Below are 27,996 nucleotides of genomic sequence, written 5' to 3' on the forward strand. Positions count from 1 at the left end.
GATGGGAGAAACGGAGAGGAATACAGATATAGCAAGAGATGGGAGAAGCGGAGAGGAATACAGATATAGCAAGAGATGGGAGAAGCAGAGAGGAATACAGATATAGCAAGAGATGGGAGAAACGGAGAGGAATACAGATATAGCAAGAGATGGGAGAAGCGGAGAGGAATACAGATATAGCAAGAGATGGGAGAAGCAGAGAGGAATACAGATATAGCAAGAGATGGGAGAAACGGAGAGGAATACAGATATAGCAAGAGATGGGAGAAGCGGAGAGGAATACAGATATAGCAAGAGATGGGAGAAGCGGAGAGGAATACAGATATAGCAAGAGATGGGAGAAGCGAGAGGAATACAGATATAGCAAGAGATGGGAGAAACGGAGAGGAATACAGATATAGCAAGAGATGGGAGAAGCGGAGAGGAATACAGATATAGCAAGAGATGGGAGAAACGGAGAGGAATACAGATATAGCAAGAGATGGGAGAAGCGGAGAGGAATACAGATATAGCAAGAGATGGGAGAAGCGGCAAAAGATGGGAGAAACGGAGAGGAATACAGATATAGCAAGAGATGGGAGAAGCAGAGAGGAATACAGATATAGCAAGAGATGGGAGAAACGGAGAGGAATACAGATATAGCAAGAGATGGGAGAAGCGGAGAGGAATACAGATATAGCAAGAGATGGGAGAAACGAGAGGAATACAGATATAGCAAGAGATGGGAGAAACGGAGAGGAATACAGATATAGCAAGAGATGGGAGAAGCGGAGAGGAATACAGATATAGCAAGAGATGGGAGAAACGGAGAGGAATACAGATATAGCAAGAGATGGGAGAAACGGAGAGGAATACAGATATAGCAAGAGATGGGAGAAGCGGAGAGGAATACAGATATAGCAAGAGATGGGAGAAACGGAGAGGAATACAGATATAGCAAGAGATGGGAGAAGCGGAGAGGAATACAGATATAGCAAGAGATGGGAGAAGCAGAGAGGAATACAGATATAGCAAGAGATGGGAGAAACGGAGAGGAATACAGATATAGCAAGAGATGGGAGAAGCGGAGAGGAATACAGATATAGCAAGAGATGGGAGAAACGAGAGGAATACAGATATAGCAAGAGATGGGAGAAACGGAGAGGAATACAGATATAGCAAGAGATGGGAGAAACGGAGAGGAATACAGATATAGCAAGAGATGGGAGAAACGGAGAGGAATACAGATATAGCAAGAGATGGGAGAAACGGAGAGGAATACAGATATAGCAAGAGATGGGAGAAACGGAGAGGAATACAGATATAGCAAGAGATGGGAGAAACGGAGAGGAATACAGATATAGCAAGAGATGGGAGAAACGGAGAGGAATACAGATATAGCAAGAGATGGGAGAAACGGAGAGGAATACAGATATAGCAAGAGATGGGAGAAGCGGAGAGGAATACAGATATAGCAAGAGATGGGAGAAACGGAGAGGAATACAGATATAGCAAGAGATGGGAGAAACGGAGAGGAATACAGATATAGCAAGAGATGGGAGAAGCGGAGAGGAATACAGATATAGCAAGAGATGGGAGAAGCGAGAGGAATACAGATATAGCAAGAGATGGGAGAAACGGAGAGGAATACAGATATAGCAAGAGATGGGAGAAGCGGAGAGGAATACAGATATAGCAAGAGATGGGAGAAGCGGAGAGGAATACAGATATAGCAAGAGATGGGAGAAGCGGCAAAAGATGGGAGAAACGGAGAGGAATACAGATATAGCAAGAGATGGGAGAAGCAGAGAGGAATACAGATATAGCAAGAGATGGGAGAAACGGAGAGGAATACAGATATAGCAAGAGATGGGAGAAGCGGAGAGGAATACAGATATAGCAAGAGATGGGAGAAGCAGAGAGGAATACAGATATAGCAAGAGATGGGAGAAACGGAGAGGAATACAGATATAGCAAGAGATGGGAGAAGCGGAGAGGAATACAGATATAGCAAGAGATGGGAGAAGCAGAGAGGAATACAGATATAGCAAGAGATGGGAGAAACGGAGAGGAATACAGATATAGCAAGAGATGGGAGAAGCGGAGAGGAATACAGATATAGCAAGAGATGGGAGAAGCAGAGAGGAATACAGATATAGCAAGAGATGGGAGAAGCGAGAGGAATACAGATATAGCAAGAGATGGGAGAAGCAGAGAGGAATACAGATATAGCAAGAGATGGGAGAAGCAGAGAGGAATACAGATATAGCAAGAGATGGGAGAAACGGAGAGGAATACAGATATAGCAAGAGATGGGAGAAGCGGAGAGGAATACAGATATAGCAAGAGATGGGAGAAGCAGAGAGGAATACAGATATAGCAAGAGATGGGAGAAACGGAGAGGAATACAGATATAGCAAGAGATGGGAGAAGCAGAGAGGAATACAGATATAGCAAGAGATGGGAGAAGCAGAGAGGAATACAGATATAGCAAGAGATGGGAGAAACGGAGAGGAATACAGATATAGCAAGAGATGGGAGAAGCGGAGAGGAATACAGATATAGCAAGAGATGGGAGAAGCAGAGAGGAATACAGATATAGCAAGAGATGGGAGAAACGGAGAGGAATACAGATATAGCAAGAGATGGGAGAAGCGGAGAGGAATACAGATATAGCAAGAGATGGGAGAAGCAGAGAGGAATACAGATATAGCAAGAGATGGGAGAAGCGAGAGGAATACAGATATAGCAAGAGATGGGAGAAACGGAGAGGAATACAGATATAGCAAGAGATGGGAGAAGCGGAGAGGAATACAGATATAGCAAGAGATGGGAGAAACGGAGAGGAATACAGATATAGCAAGAGATGGGAGAAGCGGAGAGGAATACAGATATAGCAAGAGATGGGAGAAGCGGAGAGGAATACAGATATAGCAAGAGATGGGAGAAGCAGAGAGGAATACAGATATAGCAAGAGATGGGAGAAACGGAGAGGAATACAGATATAGCAAGAGATGGGAGAAGCGGAGAGGAATACAGATACAGCACGAGATGGGAGGAACAGAGAGGAATATATGGCTGTTATGTCGACTCCCCCCCCCAATGGCCAATAATGGGCCTGGAGGGGGTGAGAAGGGGAGAGGCCTAAGATGGGCGTGTCCACAGCTCTGCTTCCCAACCATATTCCGCACAATTGTGCCACTTCTGGGGATTCTCAAAGCCTGAAGAATGTTTCTGGGGTTACTCAATGGTAAAAATGTTGAGAACGGCTGTTTTAAGGTCTACAACTTTAATGTAAATGTTTTATTCTCTTAATTTGAATTAATTTCATACAGGGATAGTATTCAAACTGTGAGATGTAATCTTACCTGAGTTCGTAAAGACCCCACTAACTAACACAGTCCAATAAGACTCACTGGCAGTCTTCAAGCAAAGTTTGGATACACACTTTTCTTGGATGCTTTAGGATGCTTTGGGCTGATCCTGTGTTGAGCAGGGGGTTGGACTAGATGGCCTGTATGGCCCCTTCGAACTCTAGGATTCTATTATTCTATGATAATTTAAACATTCCAGTAAATAAATAAAATAACTAGGGCAGAAAAATGAAAAACAAGTTCCTTAGTCCTGCTGGGACTTCAAGTTGGGTCCTGGGTTTTGAAGAGCTCGAATAGTCCAGCTCCATGTCCAGTTCTAATGCAGTCGAATATCATCTGGGACTCAGTTCATTCCGAAGCGATCCTGATCCGATGTCGTCCCCTTTGCAGGATGTTCCGCCGGACGTACACGGCCGTGGGGCCCAACTATTCCCAATCCGTCATCAACTGCCTGAAGGTAACCGCCCTCTTCCTCCGTCCCCCATCCCTCCAGTTCCTCCGTTGAGCTGTAATGGGCACTCCTGACCCTCCATTGTTTTGCTTGTGTTTTCTTCGCCTAGACTCTCGACCTCTGGTGTTTCGACGTCTTTGCGCTGAACAGGGTGAGCGAGGACCATGCCTTGCGCACAATCGTCTTCGAACTGCTCACCCGCCACAACGTGAACAGCCGCTTCAAGGTAAAGGGTGTGTGTGTATGTGTGTTTGTGTTTGTGTGTTTGAACGCTGGGCATCAGACCGTAACTTCCGCCTTCTGTCGTTGTGTGATGTGAGAGAAGCACGCCTGTGCTACTGTACCCTTAAAAAAGGAATGATGCTTTCAATGCTCCAGATTCTGGGGGCCAGTTTGAAATGGGTCACAGCAGAGGTCGGCCACCCGCTATTTATTTTAGCACCTTTGACATTTTGACACAGGACGGCGGGTGTAGCCACAAAATGGCTGCCGCAGGAAGTGGAACCGGCCACAAAATGGCTGCCGTGGCTCGCCTCCAGAATGAAAATCCTTGTGCAGTAATGTTTTTCAAAATCAGATCTCCAGTGTTGTGGAAGTGTAATTAGAAGTGTTGTGGGGTGAATGAGCAAACTTGGCCCTGGCACTTTCTAAAAACACTCCCACTAGCTCCATATTGAGGAACCTTGGGTGGTTTTTATACCTTTCTTTCCACTATGCGAAGAAGTCTCAAAGCAGCTTATAATTGCCTTCCCCTCTTCTCCCCACAAGAGACACCCTGTGAGGTAGGTGGGGATGAGAGCTTTGAGAGAACTGAGACTGGCTCAAGGTCACCCAACAGGCCTCATGTGTCTCAAAGCCGCTTACAATCGCCTTCCCTTCCTCTCCCCCCAACAGACACCCTGTGAAGTAGGTGTGGCTGAGAAAACTCTGCCAGGACTGCTGTAGGGGAACAGCTCTAACAGGGCTGTGACTAGCCCAAGGCCACCCAGCTGGCTGTTTGTGGGGACTCAAACCCAGCTCGCCAGATTAGAAGCCGCTGCTCTTAACTACACACCAAGCTGTAACTACACCAAGCTCTTAACTGCATACCAAGCTACACACCAACTACACACCAAGCTGTAACCATCTGTACTGGGCCACACAACATCCAAAACCTCCCCCCGCCACCCGTTTTTTGTTACCATTCATTCTATTTATCTATTTAAAGCATTTTTATGCCGTCAGACCAGAGTCCCCATGGCTATGAGCATTAAAACATTAAAACCCATGAACAATTAAAAAGAACATTATTAAAAAGTATAAAATAATTCAATAGAATCACATAAACATCAGAACCAGGAAGGGAGGCCAGTAATTGTCACTGAGGGCATGCCAACCAAAGCCAAAAAAATCTTCAAATGCTGGTGGGAGATGCTAATAGAGGGAGAGAGTAGAATCTTCCCAGGGGAGAGTTTCAAAGTTGTTGTTATCTTCATATTAGGTATGGTAATCTAGCTGCAGATAGGTTGTCCAGTTACTTGCCTCAAGTTCTTGTCCTTGCCTTTAAGAATTCCTCTGCAGGGAGATGCTGGTTAGGTTTTGAGCACTGGCTCCAAGGTGACTCCTAAGTGCATTTTCTCAGCACATGTCCTGTTTGAGGGGGTGTGGCTCAGTGGAATAGCTTCTGCTTGGCATGCAGAAGGTCCCAGGTTCAATCCTCAGCATCTCCATTTGAAAGGACCAGACAGTAGGTAATGTCCAAGACCTCTTCCTTGGAGACCCCGGAGAGAGATTCTCGAAAGAGAGGTCGCAGGGCTCAACTGCCAACAAGAAGCTAAGCAGGGTCAGTCTTGGTTATTATTTGGATGGGAGGGCCCTAGGAAAGTGCAGGGTTGCTATGCATGGCTGGCAGTGGCAAATCACCTCTCTGGGTCACTTGGTTTGAAAGCCCCGCAGGGGTGGCCAAATTGGGGCTCTCCAGATGACCATGGACTACAGTGCCCATGAGCCCCTGCCAGCACATCTGGAGAGCCACAGTTTGGCCACCCCTGCTATATAACATCTAAGGAAACCTATTGCAATGTAATTTAAGGAGTGTGCTCATTCCTAGCCTCTCAATTCCTGCTGGTATCCAGAGTGGCACCTTGTCAGCCTTGTGACGGCCACTGGACCCAGACTTCTCCTGGTTTTACATTAATTCTTGTATTTGTATGCTTATTTTCAGCCAATCCAAGAGCTTGACTACTGCCTTCATCCAGTGTCAGCTATTATCGCCCAGTTTCTTATGCTTCTTGACTCTAGCTAGCCCTTCCTGGCAATTAATCCCCCCCCTCACACACAGACAAGCCCCCCTCCCTATATGTAATGGTTGAAGATATTCTGTTTCACTATATCTGATGAAGTGTGCATGCACCCAAAAGCTCATCCCAGGGGTGGCCAAACTGTGGTTCTCCAGAAGTCCATAGACTACAGTTGCCATGAGCCTCTGCCAGCATGCTTGGCTCCTGTGCTAGGAAGGGCATGCTGGCAAGGGCTCATGGGAATTGTAGTTTGGCCACCCCTGGTTATACCTTGTGTAAAACTATGCTGGTCTTAAAGATGCCGTCAAAATACGGGCAACCAGTCGTCACTCGTTCTCGTCTCCAAATCTCAACCGAGGCCAGCTAATTGTCATTCTTCTACAGATTCCCACAGTGTACCTCATGACGTTCCTAGACGCGCTGGAGGCCGGCTACGGGAAATACAAGAACCCTTACCACAACCAGATACATGCCGCCGACGTCACCCAGACCGTGCACTGCTTCCTGCTCCGTACGGGGATGGTGGTAAGAGTGCCACATGGTCTTGTGCCTTGGAGGTCCTTCCATCCTCTGCCTCTTGGGCTGCAGGGAACCAGAGAAGCTTGCATGGCAAAACTGATTGAGATGGGAAAGCATGATAGTGGTCTCGGCTGTTAACCTAGTGATTTCGAGACATGTTTGTGCATTGGCTGGGCTAAAGCCCTCTTTAAGTATTTGAAAGGTTGTCATTTGGAGGAGGGCAGGATGCTGTTCCCGTTGGCTGCAGAGGAGAGGACACGCAGTAATGGGTTTAAACTTCAAGGACAACGATATAGGCTAGATATCAGGAAAAAGAGCCCCTTGTGGTGCAGAGTGGTAAGGCAGCCGTCTGAAAGCTTTGCCCATGAGGCTGGGAGTTCGATCCCAGCAGCCGGCTCAAGGTTGAATCAGCCTTCCATCCTTCTGAGGTCGGTAAAATGAGTATCCAGCTTGCTGGGGGGTAAATGGTAATGACTGGGGAAGGGAATGGCAAACCACCCCGAATTGAGTCTGCCATGAAAACGCTAGAGAGCGTCACCCCAAGGGTCAGACATGACTCGGTGCTTGCACAGGGGATACCTTTACCTTTACCTTTATCAGGAAAAAAAATTTCTCAGTCAGAGTAGTTCAGCAGTGGAATAGGCTGCCTAAGGAGGTGGTGAGCTCCCCCTCACTGGCAGTCTTCAAGCAAAGGCTGGATACACACTTTTCTTGGATGCTTTAGGATGCTTAGGGCTAATCCTGCGTTGAGCAGGGGGTTGGACTAGATGGCCTGTCTGGCCCCTTCCAACTCTATGATTCTGTGATTCTGTGATAAACTACGTGGTGCAGTACTAGATCTGGAGTGCGAAGGAGGGACAAGACACATAGGTGCTTTCTGACTTCAAATCTTGCTCAAGAGAAAAAAATATATATCCTTGACAAACAGAACAGTGGCCCCTAGTGGCCTTCTCTGGATTTGCACAATGCTCGGAGCTGGAAAAGACATTAGGCAAAGAATCTTAAGCTTGAGTCCTACCACTTTTAACTTCTAAAGGGGGCCTCTGTGTCTTTAACAGTTGTCCTACTGTGAGAAATTCAACAGGGGAAGCTTTTCCTGGTCTGGAGATATTGCAGTGTGTGTGTGTGTGTGTGTGTGTGTGTGTGTATGTGTGCGTGGGATTTGCATAAGCTGAATTGAAATGACTATCAATGTGAAGATGTTGAAAGTTGAATGAAAACGTGCTGGAGAGACAGGAAAAGAACCCAGTAGGAAAAGAGGTGCGGAATTGTTGGGGCCTTGCAAAAATACCAGAGGCAAAGTTTTCTCCCTCCAAAGAGGCAGCCGGCTAAGGGAGTCGTACTCTGGCACCCCTCTTGTGTTCCATCTCCAATCCCCGATACAGGGGCTGTGGCTCAGAGGTAGAGGCTTGGCAGGCAGGAGGTCCCGGGTTCAATCCCTGGCACCTCCGGTTAAAAGGACCTTGCATTAGGTGATGTGAATGAACTCTGCTTGAGTCCTTGGACGGCTGCAGCTGCCGTCTGAGATTACAATACTGACCTTGATTGATTGAGGGTCTGATTCAGTATACAGCAACTTCACGTGTTCCTGTGGGCTTCCCTCGCAGCACTGCCTGACGGAGATCGAGGTCTTGGCCATCATCTTTGCAGCAGCAATCCACGACTACGAGCACACGGGTACCACCAACAGCTTCCACATCCAGACCAAGTAGGTGCCAACAGTCGGCTGCAGCGAGCACCGAGAACAGGGGTCGGAATTTACTTACTGGGCTGGCAGGCCTACTGGAGGTCCAGTTCTTTGGGTCTGCTTGTCACCAGGGTGGGCGGAATCCAGTGCTTCTTCCCGAAACACCAAACCATGCTGGCAGATATGGCTCTAGGCTTACAATGGGCTCACAGTTTTTATGGCTTTAAGTTCACAAGCAGGAGGAGATCTGATCCGTAGCCAACTGGGTGACTTTGGACCCGTCACAGTTCCGTTTCAGAACAGTTCTTTTAGAGAGCTCCACCTACTTCCCATGGTGTTAGCTGTGGGGAGAGGAAAGGAAAGGTGTTTGTAACCTACTTTTGGACTCCTTCGGGTAGTGGAAATCGGGGTATAGAAAACACACTTCTTCTTGGTTTCCCCCTCTAATTGGTGATCTAGTTTCTGTGTGAAGCTTTCTAACCAAACTGAACAAGTTTCTGTTTGTACTATCTCATTCTATTTGCATTACCTGGTTATTGTTCTTGATTGGCCAGCTATGGCTGGCGTGGCCAAACTGGGGCTCTCCAGATGTCCATGGACTACAGTTCCCATGAGCCCCTTCCAGATTTTGGCCACCCCTAAGCTACAGCATCCTTGTGGTGGCATGGTTAAGGCCTTGCGCTTGGGCTGGACAAACCTGTGTTTAACTCCCCACCCCACCCATGAAGCTAACAAGGTGACCTTGGACCTGTCTCCCTCTTTCAGCCGAGCCTACCTCACAGGGTAGTTGTGAGAGTTAAACAGAGAAGGGGGAACATGTCTTCCAGGATGAGCTCTTTGGCAGACGGGCAGGAGAGCAGATACGACATGAAACTGTCGTTTACATTGGCAGGGACGTGAAAAACATGCCATCCTTTATAGTTTCAGTGTAATTTATGCAAATTAAAGAACGGAGGGGCGAATCAGACCCAACATGCATTGCAATGCAGAAGAAGACTGTGAGACGTGAACTGCCTCTCAACGGTACCGTTTTCCTCCCCGAATCCCCAGGTCCGACACAGCCATTTTGTACAACGACCGCTCTGTGCTGGAGAACCACCATATCAGCGCCGTCTTCCGCATGATGCAGGAGGACGAGATGAATATCCTCGTCAACCTGAACAAGGATGAGTTCATGTAAGACCCTGCCCTCTTCCCATCTCCTGCTTCCTTCCCGAAGACAGAGCTGACCCTAGCTCAGGGGTCCCCAACACGGCGCCCTTGAGCACCAAGGCACCCCTCCCCAGTACCTTGCCTGGTGCCAGCGAAACATTTTGAGAAAGCACGTGGTGCCAATCTGGGCTGTTGCCCAGCAGGTCTCCTGTTTGGCTGTGCAGATTAAAATTTCGGTCGCAGCTGGTAACCCAGTGATAGTTTAATTTTCTCCCAAACACTTCTTTCCTAGTGTATTATTTTAAAATGCTACTCTTTCTCTCACTTGGGCTTCCTCTGTGTCTATGGCTCCTCCTCCTGCAGCGGCCATATTGGCTGCACCCCCTGTGGGAGCCATTTTGTAGTTTCGTCCACTAGCTCATGTCAGAATTCCAAAGGCTTCCAAAGATTGAGGGCCGCTGCTCTAGTTGAAGCAGGCATTCCCTTGTTCTAGGGCGGAGGTGGTGGTAGACGGCTCGGGAAAGAACACAGAAGTTGCAGGGGAGTCTGGCTCCATTCATTCATTCATTCATTCATTCATTCATTCATTCATTCATTCATTCATTCATTCATTCATTCATTCATATAATCTGATTTAGCCATCTCGAGGTGGTGTACATCATTAAAAATAACATGGATTGAAATCTGTTAAAACCTAAACAACATCCGATGATGTCTGATGCAAATCTTTCCGTCCGCCCTCTGTGCCGGGCCTTCTCTAGCCAAGCAGGGAGTTTAGAGGTGGGATGAGGATCCCACGGGATGAAGATCAGACTTTCTCTCTCCCTGTTCCCACGGCACAGGGAACTCCGGTCGCTCGTGATCGAAATGGTTCTGGCGACAGACATGTCCTGCCACTTCCAGCAAGTCAAGACTGTGAAAACCTCCATCCAGCAGCTTGAGCGGTAAGCCTTCCAGGGCCGGGGGTTGAGAGGGATGGTGGGTTCCAGGGTGGGATTGTGTCAAAGACAGGAGGGTGACAGGGCACCCTGGGCGGAAGTGGCTGGGAGAAGGGGAGGTCGGATGGTGGACAGCACCTGGCTTTTCTGAGCTTTCCGAAGTCTATTATCCTACAAACTGCAGATGGCCAATTGGAACCTATAGGTTGGATCTGTCCCTTGAATCCTCTTATCTGGTTCTCAGTGGATCTGTTTGAATTAACCCTCTCCATCCACAAAGTCAGTATAGAATCATAGAATCATAGAGTTGGAAGGGGCCATACAGGCCATCTAGTCCAACCCCCTGCTCAACGCAGGATCAGCCCAAAGCACCCTAAAGCATCCAAGAAAAGTGTGTATCCAAGACTCCCAGTGAGGGGGAGCTCACCACCTCCTTAGGCAGCCTCTTCCACTGCTGAACTACTCTGACTGTGAAAATCTTTTTCCTGATATCTAGCCTATATCGTTGTACTTGAAGTTTAAACCCATTACTGCGTATACAACTTCCTTGGATTTTATGTCCACATTAAACTGTGGTCTCAACTTCCAAAGGCTGATATATGTAGTGTAGTCCCCCGTGCATTACCACAATACACATAGATTGGGGTCCAGTAGCACCTTAGGGGCTTAACAAGATTTTGCAGATATGATCTTTGAGGGTACAGGCTGCGTTCATCAGACGTCAGACATCCGTGAAAAGGTATGACCTGTAAGGGTGGTGAATAGGTGAAAAACGTGAAGAAGCAGGCAGAAGAACTACAGGTGGGCTCTAAAGAAGAAACATCCTAAATTCAAAATTGATTGTAGCAAAGCCAAGCTGTGAAATGTTTTCAAATAATTTCCCCAGTGGCATAGATGCTTGTTATAAATTTCCACGTGTCCAATAAGGAATAACCTCATGCATTTATCATTCTCAAGAAGATATTAAAATCAGAGTCCAGTAGAACCTTTAAGACCAACAAAGATGTATTCAGGAAGAGTGCTTACACTTGAAAGCTCACGCCTTAAATAAATCGTTGTTGGTCTTAAAGGTGCCACTGGACTCTGATTTCATTGTGCTACTTCAGACCAACACGGCTACCCATTTGAATCTATCAAGAAGATATTGTTATCCATATGTTGATATTGTTCTATGTAAATGTTCCATGATGTTTTCTGTAAATCGCCCAGAGCCGTAGGGAAGGGCAGTATAAAAATCTTTTTAGCACTAAATACTTTGTCTCCCAGATAACATTTTCTCTATGCTAAAAATAATTCGAGTCTTCTTGAGCCTGATAAATGGATGAGGTTATTCCTGACTGGACAAGTTGTGGAATTGTCTAACAAGCATCTATGTCACTGAGGAAATTATTTGAATATGCGGTAATCAGAAGTTCGCGTTTTGGCTGTGGTACAATCAATCCATTTTTAATTAAAGATGTTTCATCAGACAACCCTGGAGCATTTTTTCCCCAGATTTATAGAAAGGCCTGCTTTGTTTGTTCAGGGATCTAATCTTTGGATTTAAGTATCCTCAGATTTGGTTACATTGAGAAAACAATGTTGGATCCTACAGGCTTTTCTTCTCTTTGCCACGTCTCCCTTTCCTTGTGCCCTTTGCCCCCACTGATCCCACAATTCCCAGTATAACATTTTTGGTGGTCCAATGAACCCCCTCCTCTCTCTTTCAACAATGGAAAAACTGGTCTGATCCAAATCATATTTATTTTAATACAAACAAGTTAATTGCAAAGTTAAAAATTTGCATAAGCTCAGAAGGGCCCAGCTTTGGGAAATAACCTTTCTTCGTAAGCACCCCAAACTGTCTAGTTGAAACCCACTGCGTTTAGTACCAAATTAATTCAATGGGCTGCAAATATAAAATCTTGCAACGGTCACTGAACAAAATTAATTTGGGGCTCTGGGGGAATGTGGTGACGGGGGGACCTTTTAAAATCTCAATGGGCTTTATTTTTGGACCAAGATCCCCGAACCGGATTTACAAGACTCTCCCCGTAATTGAAGCCACGAATTTCCATGGAGGATATAAAATTTTTTATGGCGTTGCTGTCTCATGCATGTTATGAGAAAGCCAAGGGCTGTGTCTAAACTGTCCCTTGAGGGAGACTTTCGGGAAGCCAGTTTGTTCACCCAGCACTTCCTGCCGCCCCAGTCAGCGACCCCGTATTTATCTAAGCGCACTGAGTTCCATACCTGTGAAGCGTTTAATGCTTGCGGCTTTCCACATTCATGGCGATCTCTGACCTTCTGCCAAAGGGGACCGAGCATTGAATGGTGTGTGTGTGAGAGAGAAGTTGATCTAGTGAGGAGGCTGGCTTAATCAGGTGTGCTTATTTAAAGCGGTACTGAGCAGCACCTGCTTACGTCCTTTGTCTGGTTAGAATCATAGAAACATAGAGTTGGAAGGGGCCATACAGGCCATCTAGTCCAATCCCCTGCTTAACGCAGGATCAGCCCTGAGCATCCTAAAGCATCCAAGAAAAGTGTGTATCCAGCCTTTGCTTGAAGACTGCCAGTGAGGGGGAGCTCACCACCTCCTTAGGCAGCCTATTCCACTGCTGAACTACTCTGACTGTGAAAATTTTCCCTGATATCTAGCCTATATCGTTGTACTTCTAGTTTAAACCCATTACTGCGTGTCCTCTCCTCTGCAGCCAATGGGAACAGCATCCTGCCCTCCTCCAAATGACAACCTTTCAAATACTTAAAGAGGGCTATCATGTCCCCTCTCAGGGATTCTGTTGGCCCCTCCCCTTGCAGTTGTTTTTGAAGGGCTGCCAGATCTCCCTGGCCCCTGTTATGTGGGAGGTTAGGTTGGGAAACTCCAGGATATTTGGGGGTGGAAGGACAGGGACCTCAGTGGGGTCCCATGTTATACAATCCCCCCTCCAAAGCTTCCATTTTCTCTCATAGAACTGCTGACAGTAGTCTGGAGACAAGCTGAAAGATCCCCAGGCCCCGCCTGGAGGCTGGCATCCCTAACCTGTTGACACTCACTGCCAGTTCATTCATGCTGTTTTGATAGTTTTCTTCTTTCTTACTCTCACTGCCCCTTGACCTCATTTCCCCTTACTGCCATTTTGTCATGTTGGTGGTGGTCACCCACATGCCTGTGCGTTTAACATTGTCACGCCTGTATGCTTTTAAAATTTTGTTTATTACATTTCTATCCTGCTGCTCCCGGCACAGCTGGCCTGCAGTGGCTGACAACCATAAAAGCCAGTACAATCAATGAAGCATTCCAATAGAAAACTCAAATTAGAATAATAAAACAACCTTGGTTGCTTATATACTAATACAGGGGTAGTCAAACTGCGGCCCTCCAGATGTCCATGGACTACAATTCCCAGGAGCCCCCTGCCAGCAAATGCTGGCAGGGGGCTCCTGGGAATTGTAGTCCATGGACATCTGGAGGGCCGCAGTTTGACTACCCCTGAATGAAAGTCTCCGGCATCTTCATGATTTCGGTGATGGGAGGGTTGCTGCTATGTAGAGGAGGGGCCATTGGATGGGAACTCTCCCCAACCGAATGCCTGGCGGAAGAGCTCCATCTTGCAGGCCCTGCGGGACTGAGATATTTCCGTCAGGGCCTTTAGCTCTCCCGGGAAATCATTCAGAACGCTGCTGCCTGTTCTCATAGCAAGAACCAATGTGGTGCAGTGGTGAGAACATTGGGCTAGGATCCGAGATGACACGGGTTGCTGAGGAAGGTTGCTAGGCGACGTTGGGCCAAATACACTCTCTCAGGCTAACCTACCTCACAGGGTTGTTGTGAGGGTAAGACGGAGGAGAGGGGGGTGATATCCGCTGTGTCGCGTCCTCAGTGAGGAGAAAGGTGAGGGTATGCATGAGATAAAAATATTTCTGATTGGATTGTGAAGAAAAATTAGCTGTTTCCTAGGGGGTTGAAGTCTAAAACTGTTCCCCAAACCTCCTTGCATTGGGAGAACACCCATAGTGTGCAATTCAGTTTCCTTCCCCCTCTCCCAGCGATTGCTTTGGTACGTTTTCTCTCTCTAAAACAGGGGTTCCCAACAAGGAATGGCAAACTAACTCTGAATGGCTCGGGCCTTGAAAAACCTAGCATAGGGGCGGCCACACTGTGGCTCTTCAGGCATGCATGGACTACAATTACCATGAGCCCCTGCCAACACGGTGCTGGCAGGGCCTCATGGTAATTGTAGCCCATGGACATCTGGAGAACCACAGTTTGGCTGCCCCAAAACTAACCCCCCCCCCCAAGTGGGCATTACATTATTAAAATTCCCCGTCTTTCTCCATAAAACACATTATTGTGAGCAAGATTAGTATTCTAAATTTATGAGGTTTTAAATCTTACTGTAGATTAATCTAGATTTCTATTTTTGTATTTTTTTATTTTTAGAATCTTAGATGTAATTTTACCTGTGTTGTGATCCGCCCACAGAGACAGGGCAGGATAGAAGTTCAAATGGAAATAAATAAAGCTGCTTTTTTTTGCTCCTCGCGTCATTCCCACGGATAACCCCAGCTGGCTGGGGAATATGAACCGAAAGCAATGATGTCATAATGCCGTAAGGTGGCCAACCGAATTTGGCAAGGTCGCGCAGAGCAAGCGGAGGCGACCCAAAATATGGGCCGGGCTTCCGAAACGTTTTCAGAACAACTGCTGAAAAACTGGCAGAGCCCTTTGTGTGTGCCCACCCACTTTTTGTCGCTGTGGGAGATGTTTGTGGGAGAAAGGGAATCATTTTGCTCAGCTACTCGTTCTACTCATAGGCAAGCCTTGTGCTTGTCTTCCAGCAAAGGATGTGAGGAGAAGGAAGATGGACTTTGGGGGTTCTGCTAGAATGAGAATGTTTTTGGGGAAGTAGGACTCTGCTGTCCACGTAGGCACCAGTAGAAACCCCAGGCCCCGTAGAAGGAGAGACGTTTTTTTTCGTACCCCACTTTTCACTACCCAACGGAGTCTCAAAGGGGCTTACAATCGCCTTCCTTTCCTCTCCCCACAGCAGACACCCTGTGAGGGAGGTGAGGCTGAGAGAGCTCTGAGAGAACTCTGACTGACCAAAGATCAGCCATCTGGTGATGGGCCAGCTTGGTGTAGGAGAGCCAGCTTGGTGTAGTGGTTACTTCTAATCTGGCGAGCTGGGTTTGATTCAGCTCTCCCCCACATGCAGCCAGTTGGGTGACCTTGGGCTCACCACAGCACTGATAAAGCTGTTCTGACCCAGCAGTGACATCAGGGCTCTCTCAACCTCACCCCCCTCACAGGGTGTCTCCTGTGGGAGAGGAAAGGGAAGGCGACTGTAAGCCATTTTGACACTCCTTGATAAAGAAAAGCGGCATGTAAGAATCAACTCTCCTTCTTCTACCTCACAGGGTGTCCGTTGTGAGGAGAGCAAAGGGAGGCAATTAAAGCCACTTTGACACACATGAGGCCTGCTGGGTGACCTTGGGTCAGTCACAGTTCCTCTCAGCCCCACCTCCCTCACAGGGTGTCTGTTGGGGGAGAGGAAGGGAAGGCTTATGTAAGCCCCTTTGAGACTCCTTCTGGTAGTGAGAAGCGGAGTCTTCTGCTTCTTCTCCTCCGCCCCCCCCCTCCTTCGTGTGTCGTTTGTTGTGACGTGAGTGTCACGGATGGATGGAGCTCACTCCTACCCTGCTGCCTTTTCAGGATCGACAAAGCAAAGGCTCTCTCCTTGCTTCTGCATGCCGCCGACATCAGCCACCCCACCAAGCAGTGGACGGTGCACTCCCGATGGACCAAGGCGCTCATGGAAGAGTTCTTCCGACAGGTATCTCCCGCGATGGTGGCAATTTGAAAACCCATCGATCCATGTTATGCTCAGGAAGTCGCACTCAGGTCTGCCCTCCTGCATGAGTCATAACTCTTCCCTTTGGAATATTTCACAAGTGGGGAGTGGACGGCTGCCCACTCCCTCACTGAAAGTACTTTGAAAGGTGAACCTATGAACCTATGATGGATGGTTTATAGCAGGGGTAGTCAACCTGTGGTCCTCCAGATGTCCATGAACTTCAATTCCCAGGAGCCCCTGCCAGCGTTCGCTGGCAGGGGCTCCTGGGAATTGTAGTCCATGGACATCTGGAGGGCCGCAGGTTGACTACCCCTGGTTTATAGGGAATGCTGCACACCTCTGTGTTTGACATGGAAGATACTGTTTCCAGAGTCCAGTCTTGATTTCCAAGAGCAATGGAAAGGGCAGGGATGGCCATCAGGAGATGCTGGCCTGGGCAGTCCATTTTGGGGTCCTGACGGACAGGTTGGGAAACCCTGAGGTGAAGGATGCTGATGGAAGCATCTTGTATTTTGATGAACTCGGGTGTAGCTGGAGAGGCCTGGTTGAGTGAAGAGCAATCAGGCATTTGATGACTGCAAACCTCGTCCTGAAGATCTCTGGGCAATTATATTTGGCAGAAGTTCCCTGTCCCTTTTCATTCCCCCCTCCCTTGGCTGCAGCTATGAGTCCTGGAAATGGAGGAAAAAACAGAATCGAGTCTCAGTATTCCACACCCAAGAGCCTCTTGTGGCGCAGAGTGGTAAGCGGCAGAAATGCTGTCTGAAGCTGTCTGCCCATGAGGCTGGGGGTTCGATCCCAGCAGCCGGCTCAAGGTTGACTCAGCCTTCCTTCCTTCCTTCCGAGGTCGGTAAAATGAGTACCCAGCTTGCTGGGGGGTAAACGGTAATGACTGGGGAAGGCACTGGCAAACCACCCCGTATTGAGTCTGCCATGAAAACGCTGGAGGGCGTCACCCCAAGGGTCAGACATGACTCAGTGCTTGCACAGGGGATACCTTTACCTTTTTATTCCACACCCACTTCAATACTTCCCCTGGGAGGGCGTAGGCGATGCTCCGCAGCATGAAAGCAGCCATGAGTGCTCCTCCAACCTCCTCCACACGACGTGTCCTTGCTGCTGCATCCCAAGGTCATTGGGCTCATCTCAGTCAGAAGCTGGAGCAGACATTCTCGACCAGGTTTTCATGGAACCCTGGGTTTTTTGACAGCCCTGGAAGGATTTCCTGAATGGGAGGGAATTAATTCATTTTTATATAGATCTTTAAAATCTGTTCAACATTTATTGGGTGATATGGCCATGTATATACTCTGCCCCCTTTCCCAATGCTGGGAATAGCTTGTGGCTGAGTCCATTAAGGCAAGATATAGGAGAAAAGCTGGGAAGCCCATGGGGAGCTCTCAGGATAATGCACTTTCAATGTGCTTTGGCAGCTGGATTTTCCTGTGCGGAACAGAAAAATCTACTTCTAAAGTGCATTGAAAGTGCATTATCTATTGTGTGCAGAATAGGCCCTAGTTGGGATTCTCTGATCTACCTTCTCAGAATCCCTCAGGAAACACAGACTTTGCTGCAGACAGAATCCACTCCTTGAGACCAAACGTCCACCCATCTCCTGGCTATTTGATGGGCAGGCCAAAGCTGTACATGCAGCAAGATTCTTTGGGATCTGAGTTCAGGTTCTGCAGATATTAGGCTTATATACTCATGCTCTGACTGCGGGCCAACTTGAATTAACACCCCTACCGGGCTTAAGTCTGTCTGCTTCTGAGGGCTGGTTCTGACATTGCCTTGTATGCTGCAGGGGGACAAAGAGGCTGAACTGGGACTGCCCTTCTCCCCGCTGTGCGATCGTACCTCTACGCTGGTGGCCCAGTCACAGATCGGTAAGTTGCATGCCAGGAGGCTGAGTTTTGTATCGGGACCGTTCCCACCTGTGTGCTTCTGCTCATAGATCCAGGAGCGGCTATGGGCCAGTCCAGATTTTTGGGCCAGCCCACAACGCTAGGGGGAGAGCTCCTCCCTGCTCCGGCCCCTGATCCCGTGAGCACGCAGGGGTAGGGGGAACCCTCCGGTTGGCTGCTAATGCCCCTCCCCTTCCGCAGGTTTCATTGATTTCATTGTGGAGCCCACCTTTGCAGTTCTGACCGATGTGGCAGAGAAGATGGTCATTCCCTTGGTGGAGGAAGGCTCCAAGAACAAGACCGCTGCCCAGCAGAGCAGGTTTGACCATGGCAAAGGGAGGGGAGGCATCACGTGGCCGGCAGTGCGGTTAGACCTCTGGGAGAGCAGGGCTGGCATAGAATTCTCATCTGGGATGCAGGGCAGGACATTTTCCAGGATCCCCCCCCCACCCCTCTCCCCCAGTGCTGCATTTTTCCATGGAGAAAAATTCCACCCCAAATACTGAAACACCATTTGCTTATCTAGATGTGATTCAGCTAAGTACCGTCCAGCTTGGTGTCGTGGTTAGGAGTGTGGACTTCTAATCTGGCAAGCCGGGTTTGATTCCCCGCTGCCCCACATGCAGCCACCTTAAGCTCACCACAGCACTGAGAAAGATGTTCTGACTGAGCAGTAATCTCAGGGCTCTCTCAGCCTCACCCACCTCACAGGGTATCTGTTGTGGGGAGAGGAAAGGGAAGGTGATTGTAAGCCGCTTTGAGACTCCTTCGGGTAGAGAAAAGTGGCATATAAGAACCAGCTCTTCTTCTCCTTCAGTAATATCAAGGCTCAGCCTCACCTCCCTCACAGGGTGTCTGTTGTGGAGAGAGGAAAGGGAAAGCGATTGTAAGCCACTTAGAGTCTCCTTCGGGTAGAGAAAAGTGGCATATAAGAACCAACTTTTCTTCTTCTTCAGTAATATCAGGGCTCTCTCAGCCTCACCTCCCTCACAGGGAGAGGAAAGGGAAGGCGAATGTAAGCCTCTTAGAGTCTCCTTCGGGTAGAGAAAAGCAGTATATAAGAGCCAGCTGCCTTCGGGGCCCTCATCTTTGTCAACTCACTCCGTAGTGCTTCTGTGGTTGTGTGTTGCCTGCCTGTCAGGGAAGGAAGTGAGGAGCCAAAGGGATTTTTTGTCAGTCTGCGAGATCAGACGTAACCTTTCAAGGAGCCAGCGCTGACAGAACTTTGTGTCCCTGAACTCCCGGGAGAGACGCACCGGGACTCACATCTGGCAGCCGTGTCAAGCTTCACATAAACCTCCCCCTTTGTGGTTGTGAAACCGCCTTGGCATCGCTGAGGGCCAAGTGCGCTCTGTGTGCACCCCGTCACAGCCTTGGCCTTGCGTAGAGCTCACCTGGGGAAGGAGGCGTTCGGCAGAGACGCCATTTTGAGACAAAAAGATGCATTTTGCTCTCTCTGCCGTCACGGCCTCATCTGCGCCAGTAGATTGGATAATGTGGGGGTGCTTACTTATTCAGGGCTGTAAGCTGATTCCAGAAATCAATTAATTAGGCAGCTAATTGGCTGCGCTTTAGTTGATTAACCAGATGAATCTGCCAGGGGGAAACGTGTTTTTGAAGAGAAAAACCCTGTGTTTTTCTCTGAAGCATTCCCTATTCTGTTTTGCATGGGAAGAGAGAGTTTTTCTGAGGTGCTGCTTGCCATGTCAAGTGTTTAAAACAAATTGTTGATTTTAAATACTGCTTAGAAACCCAAAATCAGTCAGGGGTAGTCAAACTGTGGCCCTCCAGATGGCCATGGACTACAATTCCCATGAGCCCCTGCCAGCAAATGCTGGCAGGGGCTCATGGGAATTGTAGTCCATGGCCATCTGGAGGGCTGCAGTTTGATTACCCCTTAGCTACCTAATCAGGGTCACTTTTTGAACCCCTAAGACTGCTTGTCATTAATAAACATACTAGATTGGTCATTTCGGATCATAAACATTCTGTCCATTGTGAAAAAAACTGTTTTCCGACTGAAAATTGGGCTTAAAAAATAAACTAGAAGCCTATATTATGAAGCAGCAATTCCAAAAGGTGACCAGCTCTATAGAACCAGGGTCCCCAGCATGGCACCTGTGGGCACCATAGTGCCAGCTGACCCTTTCCTGGTACCTGCCAAGGGCTTTTAAAAAGTGGGTGGGGCTTTTTTCCAGCGGAGTTTCTGATTGCTTGTGTAGATTTAAAGGCATCTTTTCAAACAGCTTCAACCTGGAATGTTGAAGATTTACTGTCAGTGTTAAATTTAACTTAGTTCCTTAACATTTTGTGGTTGGCCCCATCTCCTGCAGCAGCCACTGGAAATTTAAGTGGGGTGAGGACATTTTTGCAAGCCCTGCAAACCCCAGTGTCCCCCTCCACCTGCAGTTTCTACTGCAGAGACTCTCTGGTTTGACATCGGCCCTCAAGTTTTTTTGCTGGTCCAATCTTTTTGAAACTTGGGTGGTCTTTTGAGGAGAGGCACCAGCAGCTATGATAAAAATGTGGTGCCTCTACCTCAATAGCTCCCCCTCCCCATGATTCCTGGGTACCCTTAGATGGATTACCCATTATAGCCTATGACTATAATTGACTATAATGGAGCGAAGGGCAGTTTAAAATGTTGTGATCCCTTTAAATGCATTCATGAGGCTGCAGCGTCACCCAGAAGGGTGCTGCTACATTAGGTTTCTGTTAGATTCAGGGATATTGAATCCCAATTTATCAAACACCAGGCTGGTGTTTAAAGGGACTGCAGTCTCTTTAAGCACTAGCTGCAGTTAATCCAGTTTTTGTGGATAATTCCAATTTTGGGGGTAGGGGTGGGGGTGGATATGCAGGATGGGTATGGTGGATAGCCAAAAATCCATCTGAAAGACTAGTTGGAAAATACGGATGAGGTATTTTCGGGCTGTTTTTCTAGCTCAGATATAGCTGAATGCACACTCCTACTTTGAATGCAGTTTGCTTGTGCTCAGGAGGATAGGAGAGATGTGTTGAGTTTTAGCCAGCAACATAAGTTCCCCAAAATGTATTGTTTTCATGTCGTAACATTCTGTTCTGTGCCCTGGCCACTATTAGTTCAATAAAGCCCTAGGTCAAGATACTTACAATGAATGGATGATTGGAAGCTTCATCCATGCAGACCATGTGCATTGCCCTAGCTCGGAACCAAAGCTTTGGAATATCTCTCTGGCTCAGAGAGTATCAGTGTTAAGACATCCTGGTACTGCTGGGGCAGGGAACCGAGAGTAAGGAAAAATGGAGGACCAGAGAGTTCCAGGAATAGCTCTTCACTGCCCCCAGTGGCTTGTTTGCAGATCTACAAGAGGCCTTCATTTTGTATTCTCATTATTCCACAGCTCCAATTGGCGTCAGCCCTCCGTGGATGAACACGCCGAGCTGGGAGACATCAACAAGGACATCAACAGCTTCCGCTCCACTTGGTCGAAGTACATCCAAGAGAACAAGCAGAAGTGGAAGGAGCGAGCGGCCAGCGGTACGGACGGGCACCGGGGCAAAATGCAGGGCATCGGATCGCCTCTGAGAAATGCCCACATCTCTAGCTGGCGAGGCCCGGGCAATGACATCCCCCACTTTTGATTTGGTGTCTCTAGGGGGGCATGACAGGAAGTGCCTACTGGGGGTTCCAGTCCAAGGCCCTGTGGCGAAACCGACCATCTCGGACTTTACCAGCCTCTCCAGCCGTCTGAAAATTGTTTCTTTCGTTTCTGCTTGAAACGAACATGGTATCGGAGAGCTCCGTTTCTATACGAACGTTTTGTTGGCTGAATCGTGTCCAAACATGGGGTTTGCATGTGGAAGGGATGTTAATGACCCATTGCAAAAATGATGCAGGGAGGGTTGGCCTTGGGGAAGTAAGACAGGTTTTCCTAGGAAAATATATTTCACAGATTCATTGCGCATTGCTATAATAATCTCCAGGAAAAGGTGCAGGTCTGTGTGCAGTCAGGACTGGTGGGCTGATGGTGACTTTGAGTGCTGACAGAACTTTGACACATGTCCAGATTGGGATTCATCATGATGAATTAACTCAGGCAAATGCTGGCAGGGGCTTATGGGAATTGTAGTCCATGGACATCTGGAGGACCACAGGTTGACTACCCCTGCACTACAGCATTCTGGCTCTTCACCCTTTCCCCTCACTGACCCGAATAAAAACTGATTTTTCCCAGCTTTGCACACATTCATACCAATCAGCTGTCGTTTTGCTCTCCACCACTTCCAACAGGAGAAGGAAGCCAAAAGGATCGCTGAGAGAGCCAGTTTGGTGTAGTGGTTAGGAGTGCGGACTTCTAATCTGGCATGCCGGGTTCGATTCTGCGCTCCCCCACATGCAGCCAGCTGGGTGACTTTGGGCTCGCCATGGCACTGATAAAGCTGTTCTGACCGAGCAGTGATATCAGGGCTCTCAGCCTCACCCACCCCACAGGGTGTCTGTTGTGGGGAGAGGAATGGGAAGGCGACTGTAAGCCGCTTTGAGCCTCCTTCGGGTAGAGAAAAGCGGCATATAAAAACCAGCTCTTCTTCTTCTTCTGATATGGTTGTCAGCCATTTCAACCTTTTCAGACTTCCGTGAGCTGCTTAACCTCACTTTGCCCGTCCCTCCACTGTCACTTGGTGTCTATTCCCCCCTTACCCCCGGCCTGGTTCTAACTGCCGCTTTCTCTCTTTTAGGAATCACTAACCAGACATCCATCGACGAGCTCTCACCTTGTGACGAGGAGGTGAGCACGCCCGAAAGCCAGCACAATCAGAATGGCAATGTGGAATAGCGTGGCCGCCTGTGTGGGAACAAGGTGAGCACTCGCCAGCAGCCTTCCTCCGTGAACAGGGCAGAGCCAAAGGCCACAGTAGAAAGAAGGAAGAACCCCCCGGACTGAGCCAAATCTTATCCAAGGGACCAAGCCCTATGAAGATAGGTTGAGGGACTTGGGAATGTTCAGCCTGGAGAAAAGGAGGTTGAGAGGGGACATGATAGCCCTCTTTAAGTATTTGAAAGGTTGTCACTTGGAGGAGGGCAGAATGCTGTTCCCATTGGCTGCAGAGGAGAGGACACGCAGTAATGGGTTTAAACTACAACGATATAGGCTAGATATCAGGAAAAAAAATTTTCACAGTCAGAGTAGTTCAGCAGTGGAATAGGCTGCCTAAGGAGGTGGTGAGCTCCCCCTCACTGGCAGTCTTCAAGCAAAGGTTGGATACACACTTTTCTTGGATGCTTTAGGATGCTTTGGGCTGATCCTGCGTTGAGCAGGGGGTTGGACTAGATGGCCTGTATGGCCCCTTCCAACTCTATGATTCTATGATTCTATTCTATGATTCTTCCACGTCAGCCATATCTAGGCTTCTCCCTGGCAATCTAGGGCAAGGGTGGTTAAACTGCGGCCCTCCAGATGTCCATGGAGTACAATTCCCATGCGCCCCTGCCAGTGGCAGGGGCGCATGGGAATTGTAGTCCATGGACATCTGGAGAGCCGCAGTTTGACCACCCTTGATCTAGGGTTTCCCCGTCTCCTGCTACATGAATTGACCATAGAGGTTTTGTTTTTGTAAATCCTAGAGTGTCCTGTGACATCACTTCCAGTATTTACCGGAAGTCAATCATTTACCGGAAGTCAAACCTGTCACCACCCTCTGATGATTCTCCGGGGTTGCTGGTTGTGGCCTGGGAAGCCTATTGGCAACCTAAGATGTATTCTGACTTCACCATAAACCGTGGTTTGACCAAACCTTGGGGAGCTGTGACATCTGAATGCACAGAACTGGGGCTTGGTGAGCCGGTGCCAAAGAACGATTCCTCATTCTTGTGGGAGTTCAGGAAGTTCTATTGGGCATGTATTTTAGTGATGTCTTAAGGGAGCGAGGGCTGGTAGCCGTTTTTCTCAATTTGAATTTGCACTAATTGTGGCCAAAAGGGAGGTCTGAATTCCTAAAAGGGAGGTCTGGTTGTGTCTCACTGCCCCTTGGCAGCTGCTGGCTCCCCGGAGAGCAGTGTGGGGAAGAGATCAAGGCTCAGGTAGAATGTCGACTTTATATGTGAAAGGTCCCAGGTTCGATCCCCAAAGAGCTGTTACCAGTCAGTGCTCAACCCGATAGATTCGTGGTTTGATTCCAAGGCAACTCCATGGCTTATTTCTCAGTGGGGTGCCGCTGTAGCTCAACGGCAGAGTATCTGCTGGGCATGCAGAAGTCCACCCATAAGCAAATGAAACCAATAGGCAAGAAGTGGTATCTTCATGAGATTTATTAAATGCACTTCTTCAATTGAATTCCCAGAGTCTTAGACCAATTGTAGTCTTAATATAAAGGTTTAATAATTGAAGAAGTGACCCCTTTATTGAAGAGCTATTGCCAATGTGATATGCGTTACATTTAGAATTGAAATTAATACTGGTGATGTTAAACCTTTATATTAAGACTACAATTGCAACCACTGAAGAAGTAACAGAAAGCGGGAGTGAATACCCGGGACCCCGTTCTGGCTGCAAAATTATTTAAATAACCCAGGAATGCATTTAATAAATATAAAAAGAGACCACTTTTTGCCTATTGGTTTCATTTGTTTTTGGGTATATTTCTACGAGAAACCAAAGGTGTTTCTTTATATGGACCGGGCATGCAGAAGTCTCCAGGTAAAATCCCTGACTTCTCTTAAATGGATTGGGTAGCCGGTGATGTGAGCTTGTTAAAACAAGTGTGGATGGGAGAATTAAAAGGTTTGGCAGGAGGTGACATGCCACTGTGAGTCTGAGTAGAGCAGACAGTACTGAACTTAGGTAGACCCAAGGCCTGACTCTGCACAATATAAAGATCATTGTGAAAGAGCATAACCGGCCCAAGGGGGGAATTCCCAGAGTCTTAGACCAATACTGTAGAACAGGGTTTCTCAACTAGGGTTTCGTGAACTCCTGCGGTTTCTTGATGGCCCTGGAAGGGTTTCCTGGATGGATGGGAGTTAATGACATATATACACTTATTGGCTGATATGACCATACATGGTCATGTTGACCTGCCTTCCCAATGGCCAATGAGGGGCCTGGAGGGAGTGAGAAGGGGAGGGGCCCCAGGTGGGCATGTCCACAGCACCGCTTCCCAGCCATATTGTGCACGATGGTGCCACTTCTGGGGTTTCTCGAAGCCTGAAGAATGTCTCAAGGGTTTCTCAATGTTAAATAAGTTCAAGAAGGCTGCTCTAGACTCCTATACAATACTGGATTTTGGACATTACATTTGAACATGTGTATGTCCTTGGGGCAGCCCCAGGCGAACCCCATTAATTCGCATCGTTCCTTTAGGTGAGAAACAGAATCCTTTTGTAGTCAGATTTATTTTTCACCCCCCCCCCCCCAAGATGCCTGACTCCGAGTCTGCCTCCCATGCCATTTCTGTTTCCACCAGTGGCTTAATTAGCTATAAAAAGATAAAAAGTCTCTTATCTCATTTATTTAGACTTTGACTCTGCCAAAACGGTCTCTAGATTCATTTGTTTTCCGTTTTCAGTCTGGCTTTCGTCAGTGGCAATGAGTCCGTCCTTGTTAATGTTTGAATATAATGAGGCAAATGCTCTTGTATAACGGAGAGTCAAGGCTGTGAGCTGACAGACGGACTCATTGCCATTTCCGTTTCCACCGCCAGGTCCCCGACGTAACTCAACTCCAAAGTCTTCGATACCATCGACTCAGCACCATCCGCACAGGGAGGGAGCCCCCCCCCACACCGCCCGGCTCGAGAAGGGTGTGACATGAATGCGACCATCAATACAACTAGTAATAATCTCAATAACGATAAATGCAAAACGTTAGAGTCAGCGACGTCGACATCACACAGCACCCACTGCCTGCCCCTCCCCTCAGTTGCCGAGAACGAGAGCGAAGTCTTCCCCACCTCCTCATGGACTGACTGACTTCACCGAGCGCCGGCAGCCAGATAGCCTCGGCGTCCTGGTGGCACCGAGCCACCCCACCCTCACCCCCACCCTCACCCCCACCCCGCTCTTGCCAAACAGCCTAGGTAAGGCTTCTCACTGCCAAGCCAGCAATGTGACTGCCGAGGCGATTGCCAAAATTGCTCGAAATGGCTCTTCATCAGCTAGGGGTGTCACCGAGTCTGTCGGTTTTGAGGGGCAAGGAGTTCGATGTCTGTTTGAGCAAAGGGACGCCCAGCTGGCTACAGAGGCGGGGTTAAATTAATAGCGTTTCGTTCCCCCCCCTCAGGTGGAGGAGGAGGAGGTGGTTACCCCTCTGAGACTCCTATGCCCGTTGGCTGACGCCCCCTTGCATGGGTAAACTTGTGCTCTCGACACGGCCCTCCCTTCTCTAACCAGATCCATTGCCGGGCCCTGAACTGCTGTGGCATTAAAACCGGGTCAGCAGTCTGTCAACCGTGACCCCTCCTGAGCAATAGTGATCGCCTGATCAGGGGATTATCACCACTCACTGGCAAGACCAGCCCCGCTGGTTGGATTAGGGCGTTTGTGGCAATATGGCGGGCATCCTTTCCCTGTCGCCTCTTTCGCTCATGGGGGCGCGTTGTAAATTCAGTTGCATGTCCGTCCCTCCTACTGGCGGCCAAAGCTTAGTTGTCTGCTGGGGAGGGTTTGCGAGTCCTGGATGCTGGGCAGGCCCTCGGGTTAGCCTGACGTTCAGCAAGCCTTTGGGCTCTGGAGCACGGAAAGCTTGCAGCACATCCCAGGCAGCGGTTCTTCAAAGAACGGCTCATGAACGAGGATCTGAAGGGAGGTTCCGTGTGCCAGGCATAGTTCATCAGGGAGCATGACCAGCACACACATTGAGGTGTGCCGTTGAGGTCGTGGCGTGGCATGGCAACCCATCATGGGTCTTCCTAACCCAGAGAGGAGAGGTTCATGGGCCAGCCCCCCCGGGCTGGGCACTAGGACCATTTTTGCATGGTAGCACCGATCCAAGTAATAATGGCTTACCTTGAAGCAAGTGCGGATGGTCTTATCTCTTGTACGGCAGCTCATTTTCATTTTGCAGAGATCTGATTCTCATTGAGGCCGGGCTTCTAGGTACTTTTCTTTTCAAAATAATTTATTTGTGAATTGCAAGAGGGGCTTGGAGCTAGTCAGCGGTTACAGGGGGTCATCAGTCGGTCGTGACTTGTAATCAAGCAGCATCACCGGACGCGTTCTCAGAGAGTGCGTCTGACCAGCGTCCCTTAAGGCAGCGGGACTGAAGGGCTGGGCCGGCCAGCCACGCAACTTGAGGCTGTCTCCCTTTGCTGAACATTTCCCCCCCCCTCCCCAAATTGCGCTGCTCCATGATCTTTTGCATGCAGGGTAGGCGACAGAACTAGAGAGTTGGGAACAGCAATGTAAACACTCAAGCGATCGCATGGTAAAATGAGGCCGGAGAGGCAAATCAAGGGCATAGCGAGGCAAATGCGTAATGCCCGTTCACCTGCCAAAGCCTCCCTTTAACCCATGTTGACAGAGCGGTTCGAGGTTGTGTAGCTTGGAGTTGTTCCGGCCATAAATGGTGCCCAGGCTGATTGGCCCTTTCTGAATAAACACAACTTAAGTGTCCTCCTAAAGGACTGTGTCATGTTGGAATGTGGGGTGGGTGGGTGGGTGGGTGGGTGGTGGGGGGGGAGAGTTTGCACGCATGAATGGGGTCCCCATTTAAGAATAAACCAACACCTGTGCTCTTGGAAAACAGGAACGCTGGGAAGAAAGGTTCTAGCCAGCTTTCCCAGTTGCATGGTACATTTTCTCGGCCCAGCGAATTTTTGACCAGCGCAAATGTTCGGCTGCGGGCTTTCCCCATCGCCTTTGGCCCAGTGCCCAAACTGGTTCTTAGAGTGCTGGATACC

At 48.6% G+C, this 27,996-nt stretch overlaps 1 protein-coding gene across 4 annotated transcripts in view; it reads left to right on the forward strand.

The window, feature by feature from the left end:
* The window catches only part of PDE1B (phosphodiesterase 1B), a 158,571-nt gene extending 130,832 nt beyond the window's left edge, over positions 1–27,739 (forward strand). For all 4 annotated transcript variants that reach the window (XM_077329268.1, XM_077329270.1, XM_077329271.1 and 1 more), the window contains 12 exons: positions 3,744–3,810; positions 3,914–4,030; positions 6,468–6,608; positions 8,210–8,310; positions 9,340–9,465; positions 10,284–10,385; positions 16,075–16,195; positions 18,021–18,102; positions 18,322–18,439; positions 21,504–21,640; positions 22,840–22,961; positions 25,801–27,739. In XM_077329268.1, coding sequence (XP_077185383.1) covers positions 3,744–3,810; positions 3,914–4,030; positions 6,468–6,608; positions 8,210–8,310; positions 9,340–9,465; positions 10,284–10,385; positions 16,075–16,195; positions 18,021–18,102; positions 18,322–18,439; positions 21,504–21,640; positions 22,840–22,937 — 1,210 coding nt within the window. In that variant the 3' untranslated portion in view covers positions 22,938–22,961; positions 25,801–27,739. The remainder of the gene's footprint in view (positions 1–3,743; positions 3,811–3,913; positions 4,031–6,467; positions 6,609–8,209; positions 8,311–9,339; positions 9,466–10,283; positions 10,386–16,074; positions 16,196–18,020; positions 18,103–18,321; positions 18,440–21,503; positions 21,641–22,839; positions 22,962–25,800) is intronic.
* The last annotated feature ends 257 nt before the right edge of the window (positions 27,740–27,996 follow it).

The sequence above is a fragment of the Paroedura picta genome, chromosome 3, assembly GCF_049243985.1.
Source record: "Paroedura picta isolate Pp20150507F chromosome 3, Ppicta_v3.0, whole genome shotgun sequence".
Lineage (NCBI taxonomy): Eukaryota > Metazoa > Chordata > Lepidosauria > Squamata > Gekkonidae > Paroedura > Paroedura picta.